Source organism: Pristiophorus japonicus, chromosome 8 (genome assembly GCF_044704955.1).
Source record: "Pristiophorus japonicus isolate sPriJap1 chromosome 8, sPriJap1.hap1, whole genome shotgun sequence".
NCBI lineage: Eukaryota > Metazoa > Chordata > Chondrichthyes > Pristiophoridae > Pristiophorus > Pristiophorus japonicus.
The window spans coordinates 48562571-48587958 of NC_091984.1; the positions used below are offsets into that span (position 1 = coordinate 48562571).

General features: G+C 42.7%; 1 protein-coding gene across 1 annotated transcript in view; it reads left to right on the forward strand.

Moving 5' to 3' along the window:
- The window catches only part of ptch2 (patched 2), a 122736-nt gene that overhangs the window by 85846 nt on the left and 11502 nt on the right, over window positions 1-25388 (forward strand). The window contains exons 13-20 of the mRNA XM_070886061.1: window positions 1013-1131; window positions 1980-2385; window positions 3118-3430; window positions 14731-14873; window positions 15815-15995; window positions 17354-17634; window positions 22894-23031; window positions 23991-24133. Coding sequence (XP_070742162.1) covers window positions 1013-1131; window positions 1980-2385; window positions 3118-3430; window positions 14731-14873; window positions 15815-15995; window positions 17354-17634; window positions 22894-23031; window positions 23991-24133 — 1724 coding nt within the window. The remainder of the gene's footprint in view (window positions 1-1012; window positions 1132-1979; window positions 2386-3117; window positions 3431-14730; window positions 14874-15814; window positions 15996-17353; window positions 17635-22893; window positions 23032-23990; window positions 24134-25388) is intronic.

The following is a 25388-nucleotide window of genomic DNA, read 5'->3' on the forward strand; positions in this document are numbered from 1 at the left end:
GCTGAAAACAATATTTATTTACATACTGAATGCTGTTCTATTGAAAACACAATCCCACCGGCCTACTGCAACTGGTGACTTGGCAAAGACTGGGAGTTCCTGATTGAAAACAATACAATGGGAATTAAGCAGCGAGAACCTGACATGCTCGAACACTAGGCCAGCCTGTAAGCAGGCCTCCAAGTTGCACAGCCAAGGTAGTTGGCATAAATGATGGGATATATCATCTAGACGTCAGCTCCAGCAATGTGATCTGCCTGAGCTTACTGGGTGGTCCGGGAGATAATAACGTATTATAATGTCTGCCTTGGGCAACCCCACCCCCTCCTTTTTCACTTACATCAGACTGCTGTGACCTTAGGAGTCTCCTTCGCATTAATGTTTATGTGGAACAGGGGTGTGGAGAAGGGGGCATTTTGGGAAGGGGGATTTCTTGCTTCAAATCCTTTAGTGATTTAATATTTTCTTTGGCTTAATGCATGGATTTAGTGAGGTCTGGAAGTGGGTTGTAGTACAACTCACTTAAAGCTAGAAATATCTTGGTTAGAAATCAGAAACTGCTGTTCTCTGAACACTTTGCCTGAGGCCTAGGGCCTACAGTGAAGCTATAGGTTTACAACTGTGCTTCTTCCAAATCTTAAAGGGATTATCTTAGCTGGTAAGCAGTCTCGCAAGACAGCACAGCACTTAATAAACAAAGTCAGAGTGCAGTAAGCAACCAGCACCAATTTCATTTGGCACTATAGAAGTATAATTTTTAGTTGGAAAAGTTAGTAACAGAAATAATGCCAGATATAGTATGGAGGTGCCTCTCTTGCCAATATAGTGGCACAGCAGTAGAGCTTTCACGGTGGGCTGTTGATTTTCATCAAGAATGGAAGCCTCCTTCTTCACATCCCCACTAACCTTTCAGAGCTTTTCAAAGTCCTAGTTTTGCAGATTTTGAAATCTAGCCAGCAGTCTGCAATTGTACTAGAATATGATTAATATCTCCTGTTCCTGTCCCTCACAGGCTGCGATAGTTGTGGTGTTTAATTTTGCAATGGTGCTCCTCATCTTTCCTGCCATTTTAAGCTTGGACCTCCATCGGCGGGAAGATAAAAGGCTGGATATTTTCTGCTGCTTTTCCAGGTGAGGCTTGCTTTCATGGTAAAGTTCTCCGATACGATTATCACCCACAGCATGGTGGTGGACTAAAGGGGAAAGATAAGAAAGATGTAGGAATTTGTGCCCATACTTACCAAGACTAGGGCCGGGGGGAGGGCGGGAGTGGGGTGAAATTCGTCAATGGCATTAGCGCAAAATGGGCTAAAGCAATTCAGCTGCCCGATTTGCACTGCGCCCCATTTTCTCTTCCATTGAACAATCTGGCACGGTGTATAATGTGCTGCCGATCTGTGACCAACCCCTCTACCCTAATGTTGTTCACTAATTTCACCCCAGTAAGTTCCTGATGTTGATCAGGTCATTAAGGAAGGGGAGAAGGGAACAGACAGGAGGACAGGAAATTCTTAACACCTGATTGCTGAATTGCTTGGGACACATTGTCTACCTGCCCTTTAAACCAGGGAATGGTACAATAGCAGTATGTGAACACTGCTTTATTTTCTTGTAATAATATATAATCTCATAGTCTGGACACAATCATCAATCAACCACATGAAACATTCTGGGCGTTTGCATCCACCATGAAGGGATAAAAATGGGACAAAGCTGCTTTCAGCAACTGTAAAATGGATATGTAAGAGTGATTTCAGGGCAATAATTTCACTTCAGGAATTAATTCAGGGGTTAGTTAGAAATCATTCGAGTTTAGTTCTCATGGTTTATGATGCTGTCTGAATTCCTCAATAAGATTACTAGGTCATAATCAGTCCCAGGCATGCATTGTTGCTACTCAATGTTTTAATATATATAATAATGTATAATAATATAGGTAGAGGATGGATTACATGTGAACAAAGTATCTTGTTTTCCAGTCTCTGCTCAACAAGAGTGATTCAGGTCCAACCACAAGAGTTTGCAGATGCGAATGAAAACCATAACTTCCATCCTTCTCCTTACGGTGGGCCAACGTTTACCCACAGTACCCAGATTACCACCACCGTGCAGGCCTTCACCCAGTGCGATCCCACCGGGCAGCACATTGTCACCATCATCTCTCCAACGTCACGGATCTCTTCGACCCCTTCTGTCATCGTGCCTTCAGCAGACCATATTGGCTCCCAGGGTATGGACCCCACGAGCTCGACTCGGGACTTGCTGGCCCAGATGGATGAGGCGAAAGCCGGCAGGGACTGTGGTCAGATGCGCTTTGTCAAATGGAATTTGGCGGATTTTGCACGGGACAAGTATGCGCCACTCCTTCTCAAGACAGAATCTAAAGTAAGCAATTTGCAGCTAAGTTTCTATTCTTTCTTTGTATTATTTTGAGGGCAATTTTGTCCAGCCATATGCCAACCAACTCCATGTGTCCTTCAATTTAAAAACAATATATTATACATTATTATTATTTCTCTTCTTTACATCTTCCACTTGTCACATACCAATTTTCAACTGGTGATTTGGTCCCAGACCCCCTGTAATGCCGATGTACAACCTGCAGTATGAGAGCTGAACTCATGCCTCACTTTTACCTCCCTCCTTTTCTGTGACAGATAGTGCTATCAGGCACCCGGCATTTGGGGAAATCACTTAACATGACTCTGTATCCGAGCACTTGGAGCCATTTCATCACTCATTTGTAAATCCTTTTCTCCGCCTTCCTGTCTCTGCATTGTCTTCCTTTGGCTTGCAGGGTGATTTGTTGTGGACTTTCACATCATGCTTGCTGCTTCATTTTCCAAGGGCAAATAATTCAGCACTAGGCACTCAATAACAAAAAAAAACAGGTTCAAATCCCAGTCCTGGTTAGTATTCACACTAGTTTGGCCCAGTAGGCTGGCAGTCCTGACTATCCTTTCCTCCCTCCCAAACGTTCGGTGGCAGAGCAAAGGTATATAAATGTAAAAAAATATATATAGCGTTATTACTCAGGATAAATGGCATCTGTTGAACTCAGATTTGAAATAAGTTATTTATTTATTTATTCGTGTATGGTTTTATTTAACAATTCAGGTTGTCGTGTTAGTCCTCTTCATGGCCTTGCTTGGGATGAGCCTCTATGGAACGACCATGGTTCATGATGGGCTGTACCTTACAGACATTGTTCCCCGTGAAACCAAGGAGTATGATTTCATTGCCGCCCAGTTCAAGTATTTCTCCTTCTATAACATGTACGTCGTCTCCATGGGAGGGTTTGATTATCCCACAGCCCAGAAGTTGCTGTATGACTTGCACAAGAGTTTCAATAATATCAAATACATTGTTCGTGAAGAGAACAAGGAGTTGCCGAAAATGTGGTTGCATTACATTCAAGATTGGTTGAGAGGTAAGATTTCAGTGCCTCTCTTTATTACTCCTCACACAGAATTGAATAGTGAGCTGTAAAGTATGTGAAAGTTTGTGTTGATTGTATCAATGCTCAGACAAAGAAAATATTAGCTTGTGCTTGTGTAGGTGAAATGCAGATACCGGGAACAGAGCGCTCCCAATAGCTTAGGGTTAACAGGCACAGTCCCACTATATACTAGTCTGTTCCTAATCTTCTCATTCCTATATTCTTTGTCATAATTCTTATGACATGAGCTTTTGAATAACATCTGCTAAGTACAGCACTGCATGGGGTACTTGAAGATGCTTGCAAAATAGCATGAGAATGGATACATTGGGGCCTTGTGCATACATAATGACAGTCTCTGCACTTCAAAGTCATTCATTGTATGCAAAGCACTTTGAGACATTTCTCAGAGACATGGTAAATTCAAGTCTTTCTTTCTTTGCGGCATACCACAGCAATGGGGTATGTATTATGCTGAACTGTTAGAACCCTGTGATGTCTTGTAGCAAATAAACTCGGATAATTTGGACTGCTTGAAGTCTAGTGATGCTCCCTTTGCTGTATGTAGTACGTTATTTAATGTAAATGGGTGGCATGGGATAGCACTGGTCCTAGTGACACATCATAGCAATAACATGTGTGGTTAGTTGGTACTTCTTGTGTGGGGTTGGTCCAGTAATGCTGCCATACTTTGCTTAAACAAGTAGCCAACAAAAAATATATATATAAATGATTTGAAAGCAACAAAATCTATTTGCAACACATTCATGGCATGAGGGGTCCTGATACTTTCTTGTCAACCAGCATATTAATTTTTTTTCCAACCCAATGATGATTCAGCAGCTATATTCCATATTCAGAGCTTTGCATTCAATTTCATTTTAAGTACCTTTGATTCCTGCAAGAAACATCTCTCCAACCCGCTGACATTACAGTATTGTACCTCCCTTTTCCCACCCGTACCTCTATTTTAGACCTGTCCAGATTTTGAGCTGATAAAATATTAGCAAGTTTGCTGCTTGTGACATTGGCTCTTTAATTGCCAGAGGATTTTGGATGTCAAGCTGTTGTTTTAAGCCTATCCATTGTTTTGAAAGTTGGTAGGAGGCGATCCGAAGTGATCCCATTGCCGTTACCCTAAGCTCTGATGTGTGCTTGTGATTTCTCATAATGTTGGGGACATACACAGCCAGCCACCTTGTCTGACTGTCTGGCTGTTGCTGAGCTAAAGCTGTCAACATTCCTCCAACGGACTCATTTGCAGAAGAAATATTGACCACAACTGAAATGGCCAGCTCAAATCAATGCCTGAAGTTTAGTCCCTCCCAGTCCATGAGAGCACAAACTTCGATTTACCAAACTACCACATGGCTTACCCGATTCTAATTGACCACTGCTGTGGGGCTAGTTTTACATAATCTTTAAACTCTGCCCAAAATTTCTAAGGAAAGCTGTCTCCCAAAAGCTATGGAATTTGTTGGCAAGTTGAGCACTGAGAACAGCCTGGTCTTTAAACGTGGTATGAAAAGGGCCAGGAAAGTTTATGCCAAGTGCTACCTTGTTCTTCAATCCAATCTTGTGGCACCTTTTGCTTCCTTGGGCATCTTATCTTCTTCCATCTTTCCTGCCTCTTGTTTAAAATCCTCATGTGCTGTCCTTGTTAATCCCATCTATTTCCCGAGTATCAGCTGCAGCTCAGTGGGTAGCACTGGTTCTGAGTCACTGTTAGCACTGAGTCAGAACCTTCAACCCACAACTGGACTCCAGTGCAGTGCTGAGGGAGTGCTGCATGTCAGGGGTGTCGTCTTTCGGATAAGACATTAAACCGAGGCCCCGTCTGCCCTCTCAGGTGGCCGTAAAAGATCCCATGGCACTATTTCGAAGAAGAGCAGGGGAGTTATCCCCGGTGTCCTGGCCAATATTTATCCCTCAATCAACATAACAAAAACAGATTATTCTGGTCATTATCATATTGCTGTTTGTAGAAGTTTGCTGTGCCCAAATTGGTTGCTGCGTTTCCCACATTACAACAGTGACTATACTTCAAAAGTACTTCATTGGCTGTAAAGCGCTTTGAGATGTCTGGTGGTCGTGAAAGGCACTATATAAATGCAAGTCTTTAAAGTGTCTGGAATGTTTTCTATTTAAATGCAAGTTGTATTGTGCTGAGGCTTTTCCTTGACCTGCTGCATCTCAAACTTTGGAGATGTGGATTTTGCCTGCAGTTTCCATTAAATTTTTTATTAAGGCTTAAAAGAACAATGATTGCGGCAGACACGAATGACAAGGAAATTGCACCATTATTTGCTACCCTGTATAAAGATGTAGTGTTGCAAGACACTTTTCTGTGGGAACAATTACTAATACTTATTCTGAGTGAATAACTTGAAGAGTTTCAGTGCTACTCAGCTGCTATGTCTAGATATTTCTGTGCCTAATAATATTGAATATCTTTTCTATTACATTAGGAATTTGCTTGAAAACCTGAGCGTAGGTAATAGAAAACAAAAGGCACTTATTTTGACAAGTGTCTTTAATTACGTAAAATCAAGAGCGGTTTTAATTCTATGTTCAATGGTACTGTAGTAGCATCAAATGCATATGTTAACATTACAATAGAAACAGTGATTGAGTTAATGTACAATCAGCTATGTGGGTGTTCTGACTAAGCCAGATTGATGGGTCATTTTTGACAGGTGAATGTGAGAAGGAGGCGTGAAAGAATAAAGAATAGATGCTTTTTACATTATAAAACTTAAACTGATGGGCAACACCGTTCCCTTGTCATTAAATCGGTTGGCTTATCTTGTTCAATCAGCAACAGAGACTCTTCACTTTTTCATGGTTCTCGTGAACTGAAGAAATATTTAAGGACATGAGAACATAGAAAATAGGAGCAGGAGTAGGCCATGCGGCCCCTGCTCGCCATTCAATAAGATCATGGCTGATTATCGACCTCAACTCCACTTTCCCGCCTGATCTCCATATCCCTTGATTCCCCTAGAATCCAAAAATCTATCTATCTCAGCCTTGAATATATTCAGAGACTCAGCATCCACAGCCCTTTGGGGCAGAGAATTCCAAAGATTCACAACCCTCTGAGTGAAGAGATTTCTCATCATCTCTGTCTTAATTGGCCGACCCCTTATCCTGAGACTGTGCCCCCTAGTTCTAGACAGCATCTAACCTGTCAATCCTCCTCAGAATCTTGTACGTTTCAATGAGATCACCTCTCATTCTTCCAAACTCCAGAGAGTACAGGCCCATTCTACACAATCTCTCATCATAAGGCAGCCCTCTCATCCCATTTACTGGCTCTATTCTCCCCAGTGTCTGCAGAGAATGTAGCTGGTTGGAAATGTAAACTGGAGAAAGAGGCCCACTCTCCTATAACCGGCACAGTAAAAATGTAGAAGCACCTAATGAGAAAAGATAAACACACATGCACACATAGTGAGATTGTGAAAAACGAGAGAAACATACGGGATGAAAGCCAAACCCTTGAGAGGCACAAACACATAGAACGAAAGTGAAACCATGAGGCACAGTTCCCTTTACTCACTATCATAGTGCTGATGCTGCTACCAACCTGCATTCCAGTCGCACTGTAAAAGGGTAACTGAGGTGTTGCTGGTTTTCCCTGTGCAGCCAGAGCCAGCAGCAACTTTTTTTTTTATTCGTTCTGGGATGTGAGTGTCGCTGGCAAGGCTATCATTTATTGCCTTTCAGAAGGTGGTGGTGAGCGGCCGCCTTTAACAATAACAACTTGCATTTATATAGCTCTTTTAATGTAATAAAACATGCCAGGGCACTTCACGGGAGTGCTTGTATATAACATTTGACACTGAGCCAAAGAAGGACAGGTGAAGTGGGTTTTAAGGAGCGTCTTAAAGGAGGAGAGAGAGGTGGAGTGGTTTCGGGAGGGAATTCACAGAGCTTAGGGTCTCGACATCAGTGGTGGGGCGAAGGAAGTGGGGGCTGCACAAGAGGCCAGAATTGGAGGAACGCCGAGTTCTCAGAGGGTTGTGGGGCTGGAGGAGATTACAGAGATAGGAAGGAGCGAGGCCGTGGAGGGATTTGAACGTGAGGATGAGAATTATAAGATTGAGCCACTGCTGGACCGAGAGACAATGTAGGTCATCGAGCACATGGATCAATGGGGCTTGGTGTGAGTCAGAATACGGGCACAGAATTTTTGAAAGAGCTCATGTTTATGGAGGGCGCAAGGATGGAAGAAGGGAGACTGGCCAGGAAAGCATTGGAAGAGTCGAGTCTGGCGGTAACAAAAACATGGATGAGGGTTTCAGCAGCAGATGGACTGAGGCATGGCAGCCACAGGTGATATTACGGAGGTGGAAGTAGGTGGTATTTGTGCTGGAGATGGTATGGGGTCGGTGGCTGCCACCGATGGTGCATGAGACCAAGCCTATATGGACCTTGTGTAGCTAAAGGGAAGTTGCAGTGGCCAGAAATGAAAATAACAATTGCAACTTTCAAACAACTGAACATGTACATGTTTGAAATGAAAGCACACAAGAGGGAGTTTGTGACCTAGAAAAGTATGAAGAAGGAAGCGAGAAGCATGCCCTGTGAGACCTGAAGGTAGACACATCCACATGCACAGAGTGAATTTGGGAAAGGAGTACACACAGCGTGAGCAAAGTGGGCAGTGTAAATGCGAGTTGTAGAGACAGCCTTTACTCTCAATTGGCGCTGGTCCAGCTTGCTTTTAGACTTATACAGAATGCCCTTATCTGCATGCATGTGGTGTTTCGATTCACAGTTTTAATTGTAATGATATACAGCTGTGACTCAACTATCTGAACAAATTTGTGGGTGGCATGTTTTATTGGATTATGAAGGCTTGTAGATAAAGGAGCCCAATTTCTATAGAGTGAAACACAGACGTGTTGTGTAAAATTGTATTGGATCCTGAAAGCTTCTGGATTAGCGAGATGGGGGAAGGGTTAAGGCCAAACTTTTTCAGTCAATGTATGGAAGAGGTTTGAAGTTGGGGCAAGAATCAAAAAAAACCTTTAAAGCATTGCAGTCATAATAGGCATTAAGGAATCACTGAATTTATATGTTTATTTTTCGTATAAATAAACTGCAACGTTTTCTATTCAATCTCAACAATGGTCGATTATCATTCCCATTGGAAATTATGATGCTCCAATATTTTCTATGCATGGATGCAATGAACATTCAGATGATTTAGCAGTGGTTTTGTTTTAGTAAAGTTTATGCCTTAAAAAGGCCTTGGCTTTAACAAATGATTTTTATATAGCTACAGTAGATCCAATGATGCCAGATAACCCGAGATAGCAATGCAATTTGCACTTGATTCTGGGCCCTTCACTAAAAGAAATCGCAGAAAACACATCCTTTCTTATGTTCCCTTTCCATTTCCCCCATAATGACACATAATGATGGCCTCCTAAATGTATTCATAGTGAATTTCAAATTAAGAGTTATATAAGCATGGCCTACCCTTCGAAGTAAAAAGCAGCCCAGTTACTGCATGCACTTATCAAAAGTGACGAGCGCTTTCAGGATTAAGTTCCAAGAAAGGAAATTAACATTCTTTAACCCGTTGATGGCTTGACCACATTTGTGCTGCAAAGACAAAAAAGGTCACAACATAAAGAGACTGTTCAGAAAATTTTCAAATCAAAAAATATTTTGCATTTTGAAAAATGTATTTGCTCGAGCAGAGGTATTATCAGAAATGAGTACAGTATTCCTTGGGCTGATGATTGGTAGAGATTCTGTTTTTAAAATTTTTTAAAACACATGCATCACAGAGAAAATGCAATCTTCAAAAGGTTGTTCTGTTGTGCAGTTTGGTGACATTTTTCCATCTACTCTGCTGCTATAGGAACATAGAAAATAGGTGCAGGAGTAGGCCATTCGGCCCATCGAGCCTGCAACACCATTCAATAAGATCATGGCTGATCATTCACCTCAGTCTCCCTTTCCTGCTTTGTCTCCATACCCCTTGATCCCCTTGGCCATAAGGGCCATATCTAACTTCATCTTGAATATATCCAATGAACTGGCATCAACAACTCTCTGCGATAGGGAATTCCACAGGTTAACAACTCTCTGAGTGAAGAAGTTTCTCCTCACCTCCATCCTAAATGGCTTACCTCTTATCTTTAGACTGTGTCCCCTGGTTCTGGACTTCCCCAACATCGGGAACATTCTTCCTGCATCTAACCTGTCCAGTCCCATCAGAATTTTATATCTTTCCAAGAGATCCCCTCTCATCCTTCTAAATTCCAGTGAATACAGGCCCAGTCGATCCAGTCTCTCCTCATATGTCTGTCCAGCCATCCCGGGAATCAGTCTGGTGAACCTTCGCTGCACTCCCTCAATAGCAAGAACGTCCTTCCTCAGATTAGGAGACCAAAACTGCACACAGTATTCCAGGTGAGGCCTCACCAAGGCCCTGTACAACTGCAGTAAGACCTTCCTATACTCAAATCCCTTAGCTATGAAGGCCAACATACCATTTGCCTTCTTCACCGCCTGCTGTACCTGCATACCAACTTTCAATGACTGATGTACCATGACACCCAGGTCTCGTTGCACCTCCCCTTTTCCTAATCTGCCCCCATTCAGATAATATTCTGCCTTCGTGTTTTTGCCCCCAAAAATGGATAACCTCACATTTATCCACATTATACTGCATCTGCCATGCATTTGCTTACTCACCGAACCTGTCCAAGTCACTCTGCAGCTTCTTGGCGTCCTCCTCACAGCTCACACCGCCGCCCAGTTTAGTGTCATCTGCAAACTTGGAGATATTACACTCAATTCCTTCATCTAAATCATTAATGTATATTGTAAATAGCTGGGGTCCCAGCACTGAGCCCTGCGGCACCCCACTAGTCACTGCTTGCCATTCTGAAAAGGACCCGTTTATCCCGACTCTCTGCTTCCTGTCTGTCAACCAGTTCTCTATCCACATCAGTGCATTACCCCAATACCATATACTTTAATTTTGCACACCAATCTCTTGTGTGGAACCTTGTCAAAAGCCTTTTGAAAGTCCAAATACACCACATCCACTGATTGTCCCTTGTCCACTCTACTAGTTACATCCTCAAAAAATTCCAGAAGATTTGTCAAGCATGATTTCCCTTTCATAAATCCATGCTGACTTGGACTGATCCTGTCACTGCTTTCCAAATGTGCTGTTATTTCATCTTTAATAATTGATTCCAACATTTTTGCCACTACTGATGTCAGGCTAACCGGTCTATAATTACCCGTTTTCTCTCTCCCTCCTTTCTTAAAAAGTGGTGTTACATTAAAAGAGAGAAACTCGCTGTGCTTCATCCAAGGATCCATTTGCTTACTGATCAGATGTATGATTCTTAACGTCTCACTGGGATCTGTATTTAAAATCCTGAATCTTGTCCTTAAGTCAGCTTCAAAGTAGAGTAAACCAATCCCTCGCAACTGACAGCTCTGCGATACTGGTTACTGATAGTTGATGAGAGTTTTAAGTGCTATATATCTGGTACCTATCCTCATCATCACCTTCTATCATTCTCCAATGGTTTATTGAAGTGGTGTTCATTTTTTTCATGTGCCCTACTGCCCAAAACATGGCACCTCCTGCTTTGTCCCAGCCTTTCCAGGGGTAGGTTCGGTGGTGCCCTCTGGTACCAGTAAACAGCATTGTTCTTAGGCGCTCATCAGCATAAACACAGCTGCCTCCCAGCTCTCATGAGCATAGAGTGGAGAAAAGTACTCTGTAGAGTTGAATTCCCTTCGGGGCTGAAGGGGGAAGGCGAGGGGAAGGGAGGGCGGGAAATACAACGATGCCTTTCTGTTTCCCCAGTAAACCGACTCGTATTACATCCTGATGCCACGAGGGTTTGAGTTGATTGCAGTTGTGAGATTGAATGACAAGGTGTGTTTACATTTCAGCAGAATCTCTCTGACAAGCACCCAACACTTTGCCAAGGATGTGCATGAGGTGGGATCATTATCCTACCTCAACCCTGTAATCGAAGACTGTAGATTAGGATTTTTTTATAGCTTTGTTTCAAAACTTCCTTCAACGGTGTTGTTATTTTTGTGGGTTTTTTAGCGATACTGTGACCATGATCCTGTCATTTTCCCATTGCCCGTTACTCTTTCTCTCATATGCACATACACAGACTTTGTTCCCTTTGTGAGATATTGTTCTCATCATACCTGCCTGCAATTCAGACCTAGGTTTGTCTGGTGTAATGATCATATGGAGGAGTGTACGGAGTCCACATCTGGAACTCAGAAGCTGACGCTGAAAGTCTCACCCTCCCCATTCAGTAAACCTCCTGTTGTCTTTTGCATTCATGTACTGAGATGACCACCATGTGCACTGTGCGTACATATAATCTCACCAGGGAAACAAAGCTAAATATAAAAATAACTCATGATACCACCGCTGCTTCTGCAAACACATTTTGCATGATTTAGAAAAAAGATAAAGGAGCTTGGCCTTTATGCTGTTGACCAATTATACACGGGTGTGCTAACACCATGGCCAATGCACCTGACAGCTGGATGGCTTTTTATTTTTTCCCTGACAGGCACTTTGGTCTGACATTAGGCAGGTACACTCACTCCACACAGCTTCTCCTCGCACAGACAGTTACTGAGTGCAGCTACAATCCTCACCGAAGCTTGTGGTAGCCAGAAATGCGCAAACTTTGAAACTCTTGACCCAACTCTCCCAAGAGTCCCACCAACATTTCTTTTTGAATCTACACTGTTGACAGACAGTGCATGGAGTTTCAGAAGTGAATTTGTGCAGTTTTGCATTAAAAAAAGTCAAGTCTCCCATCCTCCTCCCACAATTCTTTCTATTAAAATATCAAAGAGCTTAAAGTTAAAAGATGAGGCTCAGTCCGCCAGTTTAGCAGACACATGTTGCCACAGCTGAGAGAAAGTCACCTTGGTATGTGACAAAATGATACTTAGTCATTTTCTTCAAGAATCATAGCACAACAATTGAAATGAATGCAGGCATCAGATATTTTATTTAAAAATGCTCACTTTCTTCTCCACCAGTGAAAATATTACCACATCTTGGTTCATTTCACGGCATAATTAGCTCATCCCATGGCTACAAATGGTATTTCATTTTTATACAACTTGTACACCCAGGCTGAGCAAATTTGTCACTAATGTATAATATGGATATTTCCACTGCTATTGACATCAAATCATGCTTGCGCCTATGAGGGTATCCTTTATTACCACCGTTTTGGGGGAAATAATCAACACATAGAATAGTCATTGGCATAGTTGAGCATTTTGCTGCTCTTAAAGAGTGTCAGAGGCACAGATAGAAAGAACTAGAGTGCGAAACAGATAAACAGATGCAAAATAAAAGTGAAGTAAAGATGCTTGAATGTTCAAAGGATATGCCAGATGGAGTTTACTGGTTAAAAAAATGCCTTTGTCACAGCCGTAACAGATTGAGCAGACTATTGCTTTTTGAAAGACAGTATATCCTTTTCTGTCGGACCACACAGGATATCATTCAACGATCTAAAAATAAAAATTAAACTTGCACACAGTGCCTTTTAATACACCCCAGGCAGTCCCAGATCTTAATTGTGTTTTTTTTCCAGTGATGTTAAATTACCGCTTTGAAGTTGGGGGGTGGGGGGGGGGGGAGAGGGGGGAGAGTTAAAGCCACAAGATTAAATGGCGGCAGCAACTGAATTGTTCTGAAAAGTTTTAGAGAAACATAGAAAATAGGTGCAGGAGTAGGCCATTCAGCCCTTCTAGCCTGCACCGCCATTCAATGAGTTCATGCTGAACATGCAACTTCAGTACCCCCTTCCTATAGAAACATAGAAAACATTGAATCATTTTGTTTTATTACACTTATTTTGAATTTCGGGACAAATTGTGGGTTCGGCCAGGACCACTTGGCTCCTGACCTCTTAACAGCCTCGGTCCAAACATGGACAGAAGAGCTGAATTCCAGAGGTGAGGTGAGAGTGATTGCCCTCGACATCAAAGCAGCATTTGACCGAGTGTGACATCAAGGAACCCTAGTAAAATTGAAGTCAATAGGATTCGGGGAGGGAAAACTTTCCACTGGCTGGAGTCATACCTAGCACAAAGGAAGATGGTTGTACTTGTTGGAGGCCAATCATCTTAGCCCCAGGACATCGCTGCAGGAGTTCCTCAGGGCAGTGTCCTAGGCCCAACCATCTTCAGCTGCTTCTTCCATGGCCTTCCCTCCATCATAAGGTCAGAAGTGGGGATGTACGCTGATGATTGCACAGTGTTCAGTTCCATTCGCAACTCCACACAGATAATGAAGCAGTCCATGCCCACATGCAGCAAGACTTGGACAACATTCAGGCTTGGGCTGATAAATGGCAAGTAACATTCATACCACACAAGGGCCAAGCAATGACCACCTCCAACAAAAGAAATTATAACCACCTCCCCTTGATATTCAATTACATTACTATCGCCGAATCCCCCAACATCAACATCCCGAGGATCACCATTGACCAGAAACTTAACTGGACCAGCGACATAAATACTGTGGCTACAAGAGCAGGTCAGAGGCTGGGTATTCGACAGCAAGTGACTCGCGTACCATGGCTGCAGTGTGAACCATCTATAAGATGCACTGCAGCAACTCGCCAAGGCTTCTTCGACAGTACCTCCCAAGCCAGTGACCTCGACCACCTAGAAGGACCAGGACAGCAGGTGTAGAGTGCACACTTGTAACTGTCGCAATTACGAGAGCGAAGCTCGGGGGTAGATTTTTGTCTTCAGGGCAATAATCTGGTGGGGCAGATCACACCCACCTTTGCAGAGCTTGCCAGGTTTTCATTCCATTGAAATGAATCATATGAAAATTAGGCCAGTTCTATATTGGGTGAGCGATCCCCTCTGCCAGATTACTGCCTAGGTGGTGAAGAGGCAAAGCTTCCCCTCAGTGATTTATTGGTGCCATCTGAGCTCCCAAGATGCGCCTTAACTGCCTGAGCAATACTACTTCGAATGTGGCAGCAATCTTACTTTGGAGGCTCCATTATGGATAGAAGCTTTGGTAAATATAAATTTGACAACCATGTGGTAAAGAGTATTCATCTGAGGATGGGTCAGTTGTACAGCTGATCTCCCACAATACTCTATCCCCAACCATGCGTGAGTAGGAGCTCTTCCCAGGCTCAGACTAAAAGCATTTCTCATTTGTGTTATAGTAGCTGCATGCCAGCCGTTCTGACTTCTCACGTGCTATTGACTTCATCACCCAGGGTTACAGGCTGCATTTGATGAAGATTGGCGGACAGGCAAAATCACCAGGGAGAGTTACCGCAATGGCTCAGAAGATGGAGTTCTCGCCTATAAATTACTCATACAAACTGGAAACAAGAAAGAGCCCTTCAACTATAACCAGGTGAGCCAGATAAGCATACAGTTCTTTGATTGGTCTGTTCAGGCTGGGCTCAAATGGCACAAAATTGCCTTCTCTGTTAGAATGACCGAATTAAGCTGTCAGTAATCATAACATTTTATGGATCTGAATGGCGCAGTTGATTAGCGCACACAATCTAAGGCCTGGGTTTGAATCCAGTCTTAATTCACGGAATGGAAACCCCCTTTCTCCAACATTCCTAATTTGGCAATCAATTAGGAGTCCCATTCAGATTACAAGGATACTCAATGCAGGAAATGTCACACTGATGCTTGTATAGCCTTCTAAGACTAGGTTAAGGCATATATAAGGAGCAGAGTAGAAGGAGCTTTACTCCAAATCTAACTTGTGTTGTACCTGACTTGATGATGATACTGGGTGATGTGCCTCATGCTCACTGTGGGCTCCTGGAACTTACTTTAATCGCTCTCGGGGATCAGATAGGAATTTTCCAAATTTTTTCTCCCTGAATTGGCCTATGTTTTTTTTCTCTGATCTTTTCTCTATTCCAGGAGATTACGTGGCTCCTGGTGGGTGATGGGGCCACGGGGATCTTGATGCTCAGTTTTATCACAACTTGATGGACTATCTGGCCTTTTCCTGTCCATCATACTTGTATGATTATATGATGCAAAAAGCAGGAAAATGTTCCATTCCCCACCATGGATATTCTCCATTTTGCTGAACGCAAACTCCACCCTATCATAAATGAAAACTATTCACAAATCACGAACAGAAATAAAATCAGAATTAAAACCTTTCTAGTTCCAGATTGTCGAAGATGAAAGCTTCAATGTTTGTGAGGACAAATTTACTGTTCATTTATGTTGTGGTCTCTAGGGCTGGCTGGTGCACCATTTTGTCCATGTCCCACATAAGGGTAAAAAGTTGCAATAACACTTTCCTCGTCTTCTTTGTTATAGTTGACTTCAAGGCAGTTGGTGGATGAGGATGGAATCATCAATCCTGATAGCTTTTACATCTATCTCACGGTATGGGTCAGCAACGACCCCCTGGGTTACGCTGCATCCCAGGCTAACTTCAACCCTCACCCACCTGAATGGATTCATGACAAATATGACACAACTGGAGAGAATTTGAGAAGTAGGTATTGCAAAGTGTTCCAAAGTCTATGTGTGACTGGGCGAAAGGCCTTGCCTGTCTTGAGGAGAACTTTAGAATTTAACCCAGAGGATGTACTGTTAAAATCTACCTGTAAACCTTTACCATCCTGATTGTGCAATAAAAGTCCATCAATATAGTGAAATAAAACTGAAATTGGCTTTCCATCACCACCTGCTATTCCGCTTTCCCCTGTTGGCAGTAGCCATTTTGAAAGTAATTAACCTATAATTTATTTAACGATGACACCACCAAAGGAATCTCTTGTTTCCCGCATGCACATCGATTTATATCATCATTTTGCTAAGCATGCTGGAATTCACTTTTTAGTAAGTCTGACATTGTCATCGGTGTCACTGTGGGATGGAGTGACCCACAGTTCTTGTAAAAAATGGAGTCAAGCTGGGCGCTTCTTCACAACCATCTGGAACAATGGCGGCGACACATTATGTCAATGAATCGATGCACTGCATCCTGGACTGATAATGCTCATGTGCTCGCCTTCATTTCCCTTTACAGCAAAACCTAGTCTAGGGGAGGATAAAGTCAGTGAGGTAGGGCTGGAGCAATATGAGCTCTCTAAGGCTGTTCTGAATAATTTCTTTTTAACAGCAGGACCCCAAGGTGGCACTGGCATAGAGATTTAAAATTAGGCTGGCTGCGAGCCGTCTTAGTCAGGAGATGGTGCAAAGGGTGGCACAAAGAAATCTGGAGTCTGGCAACTTTAAGGAGATTCTGTGTAAACTGGTCTCCTGTCTGTTTGAAGAATCATCTGGCCAGATCAGTCATGCCCTCTGGGTGCTGACGGGTTTCTCTATTGTTGCAATGCTGCTGACCTTCTTTGCCTAATTAGCAGCAACCACCTGTTCTGAACAATCACAGTCAGCAGCGAACAGCCACATGACCCAGTTGCAGAGGTCACCTGGACATCCACTGACTGTACCAAATGGTCATGTCCCGTCTGCAGTGCTCAGATGTTCCATATGGCAGTCATACCACATCTAATCCCTGACAGCAAATCTATTTTGCAGCAGCCTCGTCCCACCTGCTGCAATCAATGCAATCACTGCTATACAGATTAATGTAAGATAAGGACGGACCCTTTCAGTGGTTCCCTGAAACAGTGGTACATAGACTCCTGGTGCTGTTACCACATCAATTACAACAATGAAATTTCCTGTTCAGTAGTATAATAGATACAGCATGTGCTATTAACCTGAAACCCACTGCAGTATGGGTCACATTGTATAGTTTCACAAATGTTACAATCTATCATGTTTTAACTTTTCACCTCATTTTAACTTCTTTCTGCCTTTCCCTCCTCTCACCCTTTTACCCAGTTCCTGCTGCGGAGCTTATCGAGTTTGCTCAGTTCCCTTTCTACCTGACCGGCCTGCAGAAAACCTCAGATTTCATTGAAGCCATCGAGAGCATCAGAGCAATATGTGAGGAGTTCACTAGGAAGGGGGTGCTCAACTATCCCAACGGTTACCCTTTCCTGTTCTGGGAACAGTACATCGGTCTGAGGCATTGGTTTCTGCTCTCCATCAGCATTGTGTTGGCCTGCACGTTCCTGGTGTGCGCTCTGCTGCTGCTCAACCCTTGGACAGCTGGCATCATTGTAAGTGTCTCTCAGAATTAACGGTTGTGATGGTCAGACAGGGGAGTTGCACTTTCCTCCGTTATTATTTCTTTCATGATGTATGCATCTTGTTCAAATACTGGACCCCTTAAAGAGCTACATCAAAAATACGCCTACCACAATTGTAATGCTTAGGTGGTTCAGGGTCAAAGGTGGGCTCAAAGTTCTTTCTAAATGTTTTTCGTGTGCACTACCTTTTAAATTGTGCATGTGCGGTATCTTAGAGGGAACAGCTAGTGAGCGGCCTACACAGTACGGTCTCGATTGTTGCACAGCTGTGCCCGCGTGCAGCTTACAGGTAACATTGGACAGGCCCTTTTCATTTGTTCTCTTCCCGCACCAAGTATTACCCTAGCAGAGAGGTTAAACAAACGACCATCTCCCAGGCCTCTTTATTACCTACCACTAGTGGCTCTGTTTGATGAGGTTTATTATGTTCAATGTTGTTGTTTTGCACATGCAAACTGTTCAATTTGTTTTAAATACATTTGCAATATTGATCCTATGATTGGTGGAATAGCGAGTTGTGACGAATACCCTCTCCCCAGCGCCTTTGAGTAAATCATTTCCTTTTCACATGGTCGGTGTCCGAAAGGTCTTTAAAATTCAGAGATTGCCCATGATTTTCTGTAAGCAGAATACTGTACAAAAGCACAATCAAGGCTGACAATCTTGATTTAAAAAAAACATGCCCTTTTCTCAGACACATACGCACAGTTTGGATGGAGCCTTTCCAGTTGTGTTCCTGGGAGGACCAATGATGGCACTGGCCATTGTGTCCCTCAAAATGACATTTGGAAATCTGGACATTCAATATTTTAGCATCTTGTGTTGCTACCCGAGAGGTTCTAATATTTGTTCGTCAAATACCTTGTTTTTTTTGTTACAAGATCAACCAAAGCTTTAAAAACGAATCGAAGTTGACAACACAAATGCCAGAGAAAATACAGTATGATACCTTCATTTTTATAACCCTACTAGTCTCTGAAGAATCACTGACAGTTGCCAATAAATTAAATTGTGGGCGATATTGTTTGAGACTGATGGAGTACAGTGGGAAGTAATCTTTTAAGAAAACAGTGATAAAATAGTCAGTGCTCAAGGGACCCCCACATCCTTGTCTGTTTGAATTTGGGGAAAGAATTGTCCTTGGCTTGACCTTCACGTGCTAAATCAATCCATCAGCAGCTGACGGGCTATGGCAGCAAAGTGGCTGGGAAGGATTTCACAGTAAGGAGAGGGAGGCCTGTTGGCCAGGAGGGGTCACCGCAAGGCATTTTTCCAAGGCCCAGTTAATAATACCATGAAAAGCAAACCCAGCTTTAAGAGGAAATTGCCGAAAACTGATTCTTTTGGAAAAGAATCTGCAGACATACTTTACATTGAGAAATGTAGAATGAATAACATTTTGCAAAGCCAAATGTGTCAGCTGTGGCTCAGTGGTAGCACTCGTGCGTCTGAGTCAGAAGGTTGGGGGTTCAAGTCACACTCCAGAGACTTGAGCACAAATTCCAGGCTGACACTCCAGTACAGTACTGATGGAGGTGCCGTCCTTCGGAAGAGATGTTAAACCAATGTCCCATCTGCCCTCTCAACTGGATGTAAAAGATCCCATGGCACTATTCAAAGAAGAGCAGAAGAGTTCTCCCCAGTGTCGTGGCCAACATTTATCCCTTAATCAACATCACTAAAAAGAACAGATCTCATTGCAGTTTATGAGAACTTGCTGTGTGCAAATTGGCTGCCATGTTTCCTTCATTACAACAATGACTACACTTCATTGGCTGTAAAGCGCTGTGGGATATCCTGAGATCATGAACTATGCTATATAAATGCAAGTCTTTCTTACCAAAATACAGAAACTGCAACAATTAAGAGAAACCATTATGTTCTCTAAAGGACATATGGTTTATACTGAGTTCAAAAGATGGAAATAATAAAAATCGGGAATTAAGTTACAAGGATGTAAATTAATTGAGGGGTTTTGGATGATGTTCACAAAATACTCAAGTTTCATTCTTGTAATTTGTGATATTATCTGAACGACCCCCTCCCCCATTCAATTACAGCCTTGTAGTGTACCCGCAGGCATTGAGACTCCCTTTCCTCAACATTACATGCTGATAGGCTTGAACACAAGTGGAATTGTGAAGTCAAAACCCTCTTATTTGTTCAGTTGGCCACTAAACAAGTCAACGTGCATCAGCACCAAGGCTGAGGGATGAGCTGCCCGTCAATGTTCTCTCCTTGAGGAGCAGAGACCAGCCTTTAGTTTGGTACAGCTGAGATTGGAAAATAACTATGGGGAGGGAAGACCAGTGTATCTCGGATGTGAAATATTTTCCTCCCATTTTATGGCACAATATGTTTCTGCACAAAACCCCTGCCGACATATTTTTCTATAAAAATCTGTTTTTAAAAAAAACATTACTTTGGAATTTAAACTATATATATTTTTCTTGTTATTTGATGCTTAGTTACAGTAGTGACAATGCCCTTTATAACTGTGGCAAGCTGGAAACTCATCCATGTATAGTAATCCTATTCAATTTCATTATGAAGGAATCTTGAAAGTTATCTATGGTTCCTTTTGCGCTAGTCAAACAACAGGGTATGCGTGACGAAACCTGCCCCGTGCTGACTTCAAAGCAAGAATCTTATCATAACCTAGGTACAGGGAAGCCGAAAAAGAAAAGAGAGAACCAATTTTCATGCAGGCACGCAAAACCCTGGCTGTTCACTGTAGTCATTCAGCCAAATGTGTAAGGCTTCAACTTGCAAGCAAAGAGTTAGGAGTGGGCGCTGGTCCTGTGGAATAAAAAAATTAAACAAAAGGTTTATTTGTCCCCACTTTAAAGGTGGTAGACATTCCTTGTAAACATTGAATCACAGGAGGCCCCTGTAACTCGATGCCTAACAGATGATGGTGCCAGCAAGGTTCAGAGAGAAAGCTTGCTTGCTGCTAACCTCATCTTCTCCAGGTCTGGGCTAGAGGAGGCTGAAAGAATTTACATTTAAATAGCTTGCAGCGGATGATAAAAGCACAGACTATAAACAAACCCCTTGCTCCAGCATTTTCTTACAAAAGGGCAACACCTTTCTCTTCTCCCCTTTTGAAGTTAACCCTTAAAGTAAACCCTCAAACTTACAGGAAGCTTTTCTAATTCTGTCACCGAGTGAGTCCCTTAGTTGTTTCAAGCATTCAAAAGTCTTGAATACACCTTAAATGTTAATACGAGAAATCTTATTTTCCCCCTCTTTTTCTATGAACTGTTCCACTGGATGATGTAATGAATTGAAAAGATAATGTGGGAAACCTGCAGTAACTCAATCCATGACATCATCAGTGGAATAGCCCATTGAAAGCAAGGGAGCAACATGTTTCTCTCAGATTACTCTGCCACCCACATAAGTGAGGAAATATGAACAAGAAAAAATAAAATACTCTCTTTAGCACATTTTTATACAACTTGATGGAGAACCCATAAAGAACTTTGTTCTTATGACACAAATCCTGTACCATTTTTCAACGTATGTTCTATATGAAAGAAAGACTTGCATTTATATACCGCCTTTCAAGACCACCAGACGTCCCAATGCGCTTTACAGCCAATGGAGTACTTTTGAAGTGTAGTCACTGTTGTAATGTATGAAATGCGGCAGCCAATTTGCGCACAGCAAGCTCCCACAAACAGCAATGTGATAATGACCAGATAATTTGTTTTTGTATGTTGATTGAGGGATAAATATTGGCTGGTTGGAGTGCGGACAGATATAGCAGGAGAGACGAGGTCAGGCAAAGAAGTGGCGAGAGATTGTCAAGGGAGGTGATCGGGGCCCAGGAGAGGCATGAGTTTGGGACCCAGAGGCAGCATAGGCCAGCCCACATTGCGATACTTTGCGCACTAGGTCGTGCGGCAGAGCTGGTCTCCAGTCGCTTTGGTTAATCCTTGCTATTGGACCAAGACCTAGCTCTGTCAAGCCCATGTGTTGGCTGGTGTGCAACGATCACCACACGTTAAAATAATTCACGCACAGGCATCTTCCACCCTTCAAGATATAGTTCGGGACCTGGAATTTTAGGTTCTTCATTGAGACATCTGTGAACTTTTTGACGTGGAAGCAAGTCATCCTCGATGTTCCCGATGTTGGGGAAGTCCAGAACCAGGGGTCACAGTCTAAGGATAAGGGATAAGCCATTTAGGACTGAGATGAGGAGAAACTTCTTCACTCAGAGAATTGTGAACCTGTGAAATTCTCTACCACAGAATGTTGTTGAGGCCAGTTCATTGGATATATTCAAAAGGGAGTTAGATGTGGCCCTTACGGCTAAAGGGATCAAGGGGTATGGAGAGAAAGCAGGAATGGGATACTGAAGTTGCATGATCAGCCATGATCATATTGAATGGTGGTCCAGGCTCGAAGGGCCGAATGGCCTACTCCTGCACCTATTTTCTATCTTTCTATGATTCGAGGGACTGCCTATGTTGAAATATTGGCCAGGACACACGGGATGACTCCTCTGCTCTTCTTCGAAAAAGTGCCATGGGATCTTTTATGTCTTCCTGAGAGAGCAGACGGGACCTCGGTTTAATGTCTCATCCAAAAGACAGCACCTCCGACAGTGCAGCAGTCCCTCAAGAATTAACTGTCGGCACTGGAGTGTCAGCCTAGATTTTTGTGCTCAAATCCCTGGAGTTGGACTTGAACCCACAACCTTCTGACTCGTATGGCTCCAAAGGACTGCATTATAATGGGTCGGTTGGCAGGGGAGAGCTACAAACTTTGGCAAATTCAACACCAAGGGCAAGATATTTGCCTAATCCTGTAAAAGAGCAACTTACCGGGTTCTGAATAATATCTGTGCTTTTATCCACCAATTTCATTCTTGTCTAGCAGTATGCAAGCCTCTGTTTCACTGATTAATTACTCAAGGTAAAAACCAAACTGTGCATTTCTATTCCTGTATCTACTGCAGCACTATCTATTAGAATTTCTTCTCTTTTTTTTGTATTTTGAAACCTAGTATTTTATGGAAATTGTGATTATATGTAAGAAATTAACAGTGTCATTTCACTCATGCACCATACATATAAATGGTAAAATGCCTTGTAAGGTACTGTACCCTGGTGACACTACCCATTGCAGTTGGACTTCTCTCCACCCAAGCCCAAGTCATTGAGAGTTCTTGCTATCCATCCAAGTCTAAGATCTTCATCTTCTCTTGTTTATCTGTAGGTGTTTATTCTGGCTATGATGACAGTGGAGCTGTTTGGAATTATGGGACTGATGGGCATCAAACTGAGTGCAATCCCTGTAGTGATCCTGATTGCATCTGTTGGAATTGGAGTGGAATTCACTGTCCATGTAGCTCTGGTAAGTAGATCACCATAGTCGTGTATATTCCTGCCAACAAGGGCAATCGCAGCCCATCATTAGGGCAATGACTTTTGCCCACAGTCAAGTCTTGGTGCTGAACCCGTGACTCACTCTCTAGTTGTTTCCTGTCTCTGCATTCCTCCTACTCTGGCCCACTCCCTTCGCCCCATCATTGATGGTCATGCTTTCGGCTGTTAACGTCCTGGAGTTCCCTCCCTAAACGTCTCAGCCTCTCTACCTCCCTCTCCTCATTAAGACCCTTCTTAAAAACTCATTGCTCAAGCTTTTAATCACCCCTCTTAATATATTCTTCTTTGGCTCAGTGTTGATTCTTGTCTGATTATACTTCTGTGAAGCACCTTGGGACAATTTCTACTTTTAAGGCGCCAAATAAATGCAAGTTAGTGATGGTGGTGCTGATAAATATGTCAATTTAGAACAGAATAATTTAGCTGCAGAATAGACTTAACGTTGATGACCATTGTAGATACAACTATTTAAAGTAATTGTTAGAAGGATTGGAGGGGAATTGAGGAGAAACATTTCACTCAGAGAGTCTGGAACTCACTGCCTGAAATGTTGGTAGAAGCAGAAACCTTCATCGCATTTAAAAAGTACTTGGATATGCACTTGACGTGCCGTAACCTACAAAGCTACAGACCAAGAGCTGGAAAGTAGGATTAAGCTGGATAGCTCTTTTTTGATTGGCACAAACATGATGGGCCAAATGGCCTCCTTCTGTGCCGTAAACTTCTATAATTCTATGACTCTAAAAGAAAAGTGTTTTCCTTTTTGCAGCAAGAGAGAAATTAACATCTGGGGTATTTAGCAAATTCATTTGAGTTAATTGTAAATCCTGTTAATTTAATTTTTAAACCTAATAATGTGTTTAGGTGCATTTCTTCCTATTTGTACAATTTGCCTATTACAAATATGTCATATTTATTACACTATAGGGTTTCCTGACTGCCATTGGGAATAGGAATCTGCGTTCCGCTGTGGCACTGGAACACATGTTTGCACCAGTAATAGACGGGGCAATCTCCACACTACTCGGGGTCCTGATGTTGGCTGGTTCTGAGTTTGACTTCATCATTAGGTAGGTTTTGAGTGGAGAACCCTGCCGGGACAAACTTCTCTTTCCTATTATCCAATGCAAATAAGCCAGAATGGATGAACTTTTTAAAAAATATATATTTTTATCTATTTCATTTTGAACGTTTCGTTTCCCCTGCTCCTGATGTTGGTAAATACCATTCCCCAAAAAAGAGGGTGAGAAAATGGAGGCAATTTTAACCTGACTCACCTGGTGGGAAGCCAATGGATTGAGTGGAATGCTGGCTCTACGTCCAGCCCCATTGGCTTTAATGGAGATTAAGATCGGGTAGGGTGTAAAACCAGCGTTGCACCCAATCCCATCAGTTTCTAGACTGACGAGTTAGGTTAACCCATAATAACTTTTATCAGGTGTCCGTCAATGCAGCTGTTGTTGATTTTCTCTGAGGTTCAGCTTCATTGTGTCTCTGTGGCAAAGTACATGGACTCCATTCAGTCCCTCACTCTTCCTGAGCCATTTCAGTATGGGTGCTGAACATGTTGGAACTTGGGGGTAAATCTTTTACTTGTTTACCAGTGTAGTAGGGTGATGAGAAATCACACATTCTTCCACTCTTTGGCCATTTACAGGCACAATTCCTTTCACATGCCAATTGACTGCCTCAGCGGGACAGTGGTAACATGTTCAAACTTCAATGAAAGTCATGTTGACACTAGGTGCTGTTAAAGGTGTAGCATTCCTGTAGCACTGGGAGAATGTTAGAAATCTTGTACTCCTGCAGCTCTGAGAATGTTAACGCTGTTGCATTCCTGTAACACTGGGAGAATGTTAGAAGTGTTGTAATTCTGGGGGAATGTTAGCAGTATCATGCCCCAGCAATTCTTATACATCAGAAAGTGGGAATATAATCTGATCTAATGACTGCGGGAGTCAAATACAGAATTGTTGGAAACTTGCCATTCTGGGCTCAGTACAGCTCCTTTCTGCACAAGGGACCCAGCCTCTTATACTGTTACAGCTTGTGTGCGTCAATATTGGCTTGTATTTTCGCTGAATGCAATAATGTCTCCAGAGTGGGGACTGATCGAGAGGTTCAATAATCACACCATGCTTGCGATGTAAGAATAGGAATCTTCTGGGGGGGAAAGAAAAACGTCCTAACTTCCTCCCTCTCATCTGAAACAAATTGCTGTTTTCTCTCCACCCTTCCCCTGTCAGAAAGTGCCTAGCTTTCATCTGGCACTTCCTCCTGCCTGGAGCCCCTCCTCCCCCAACCTGATGCTGTACCTGAAAATGG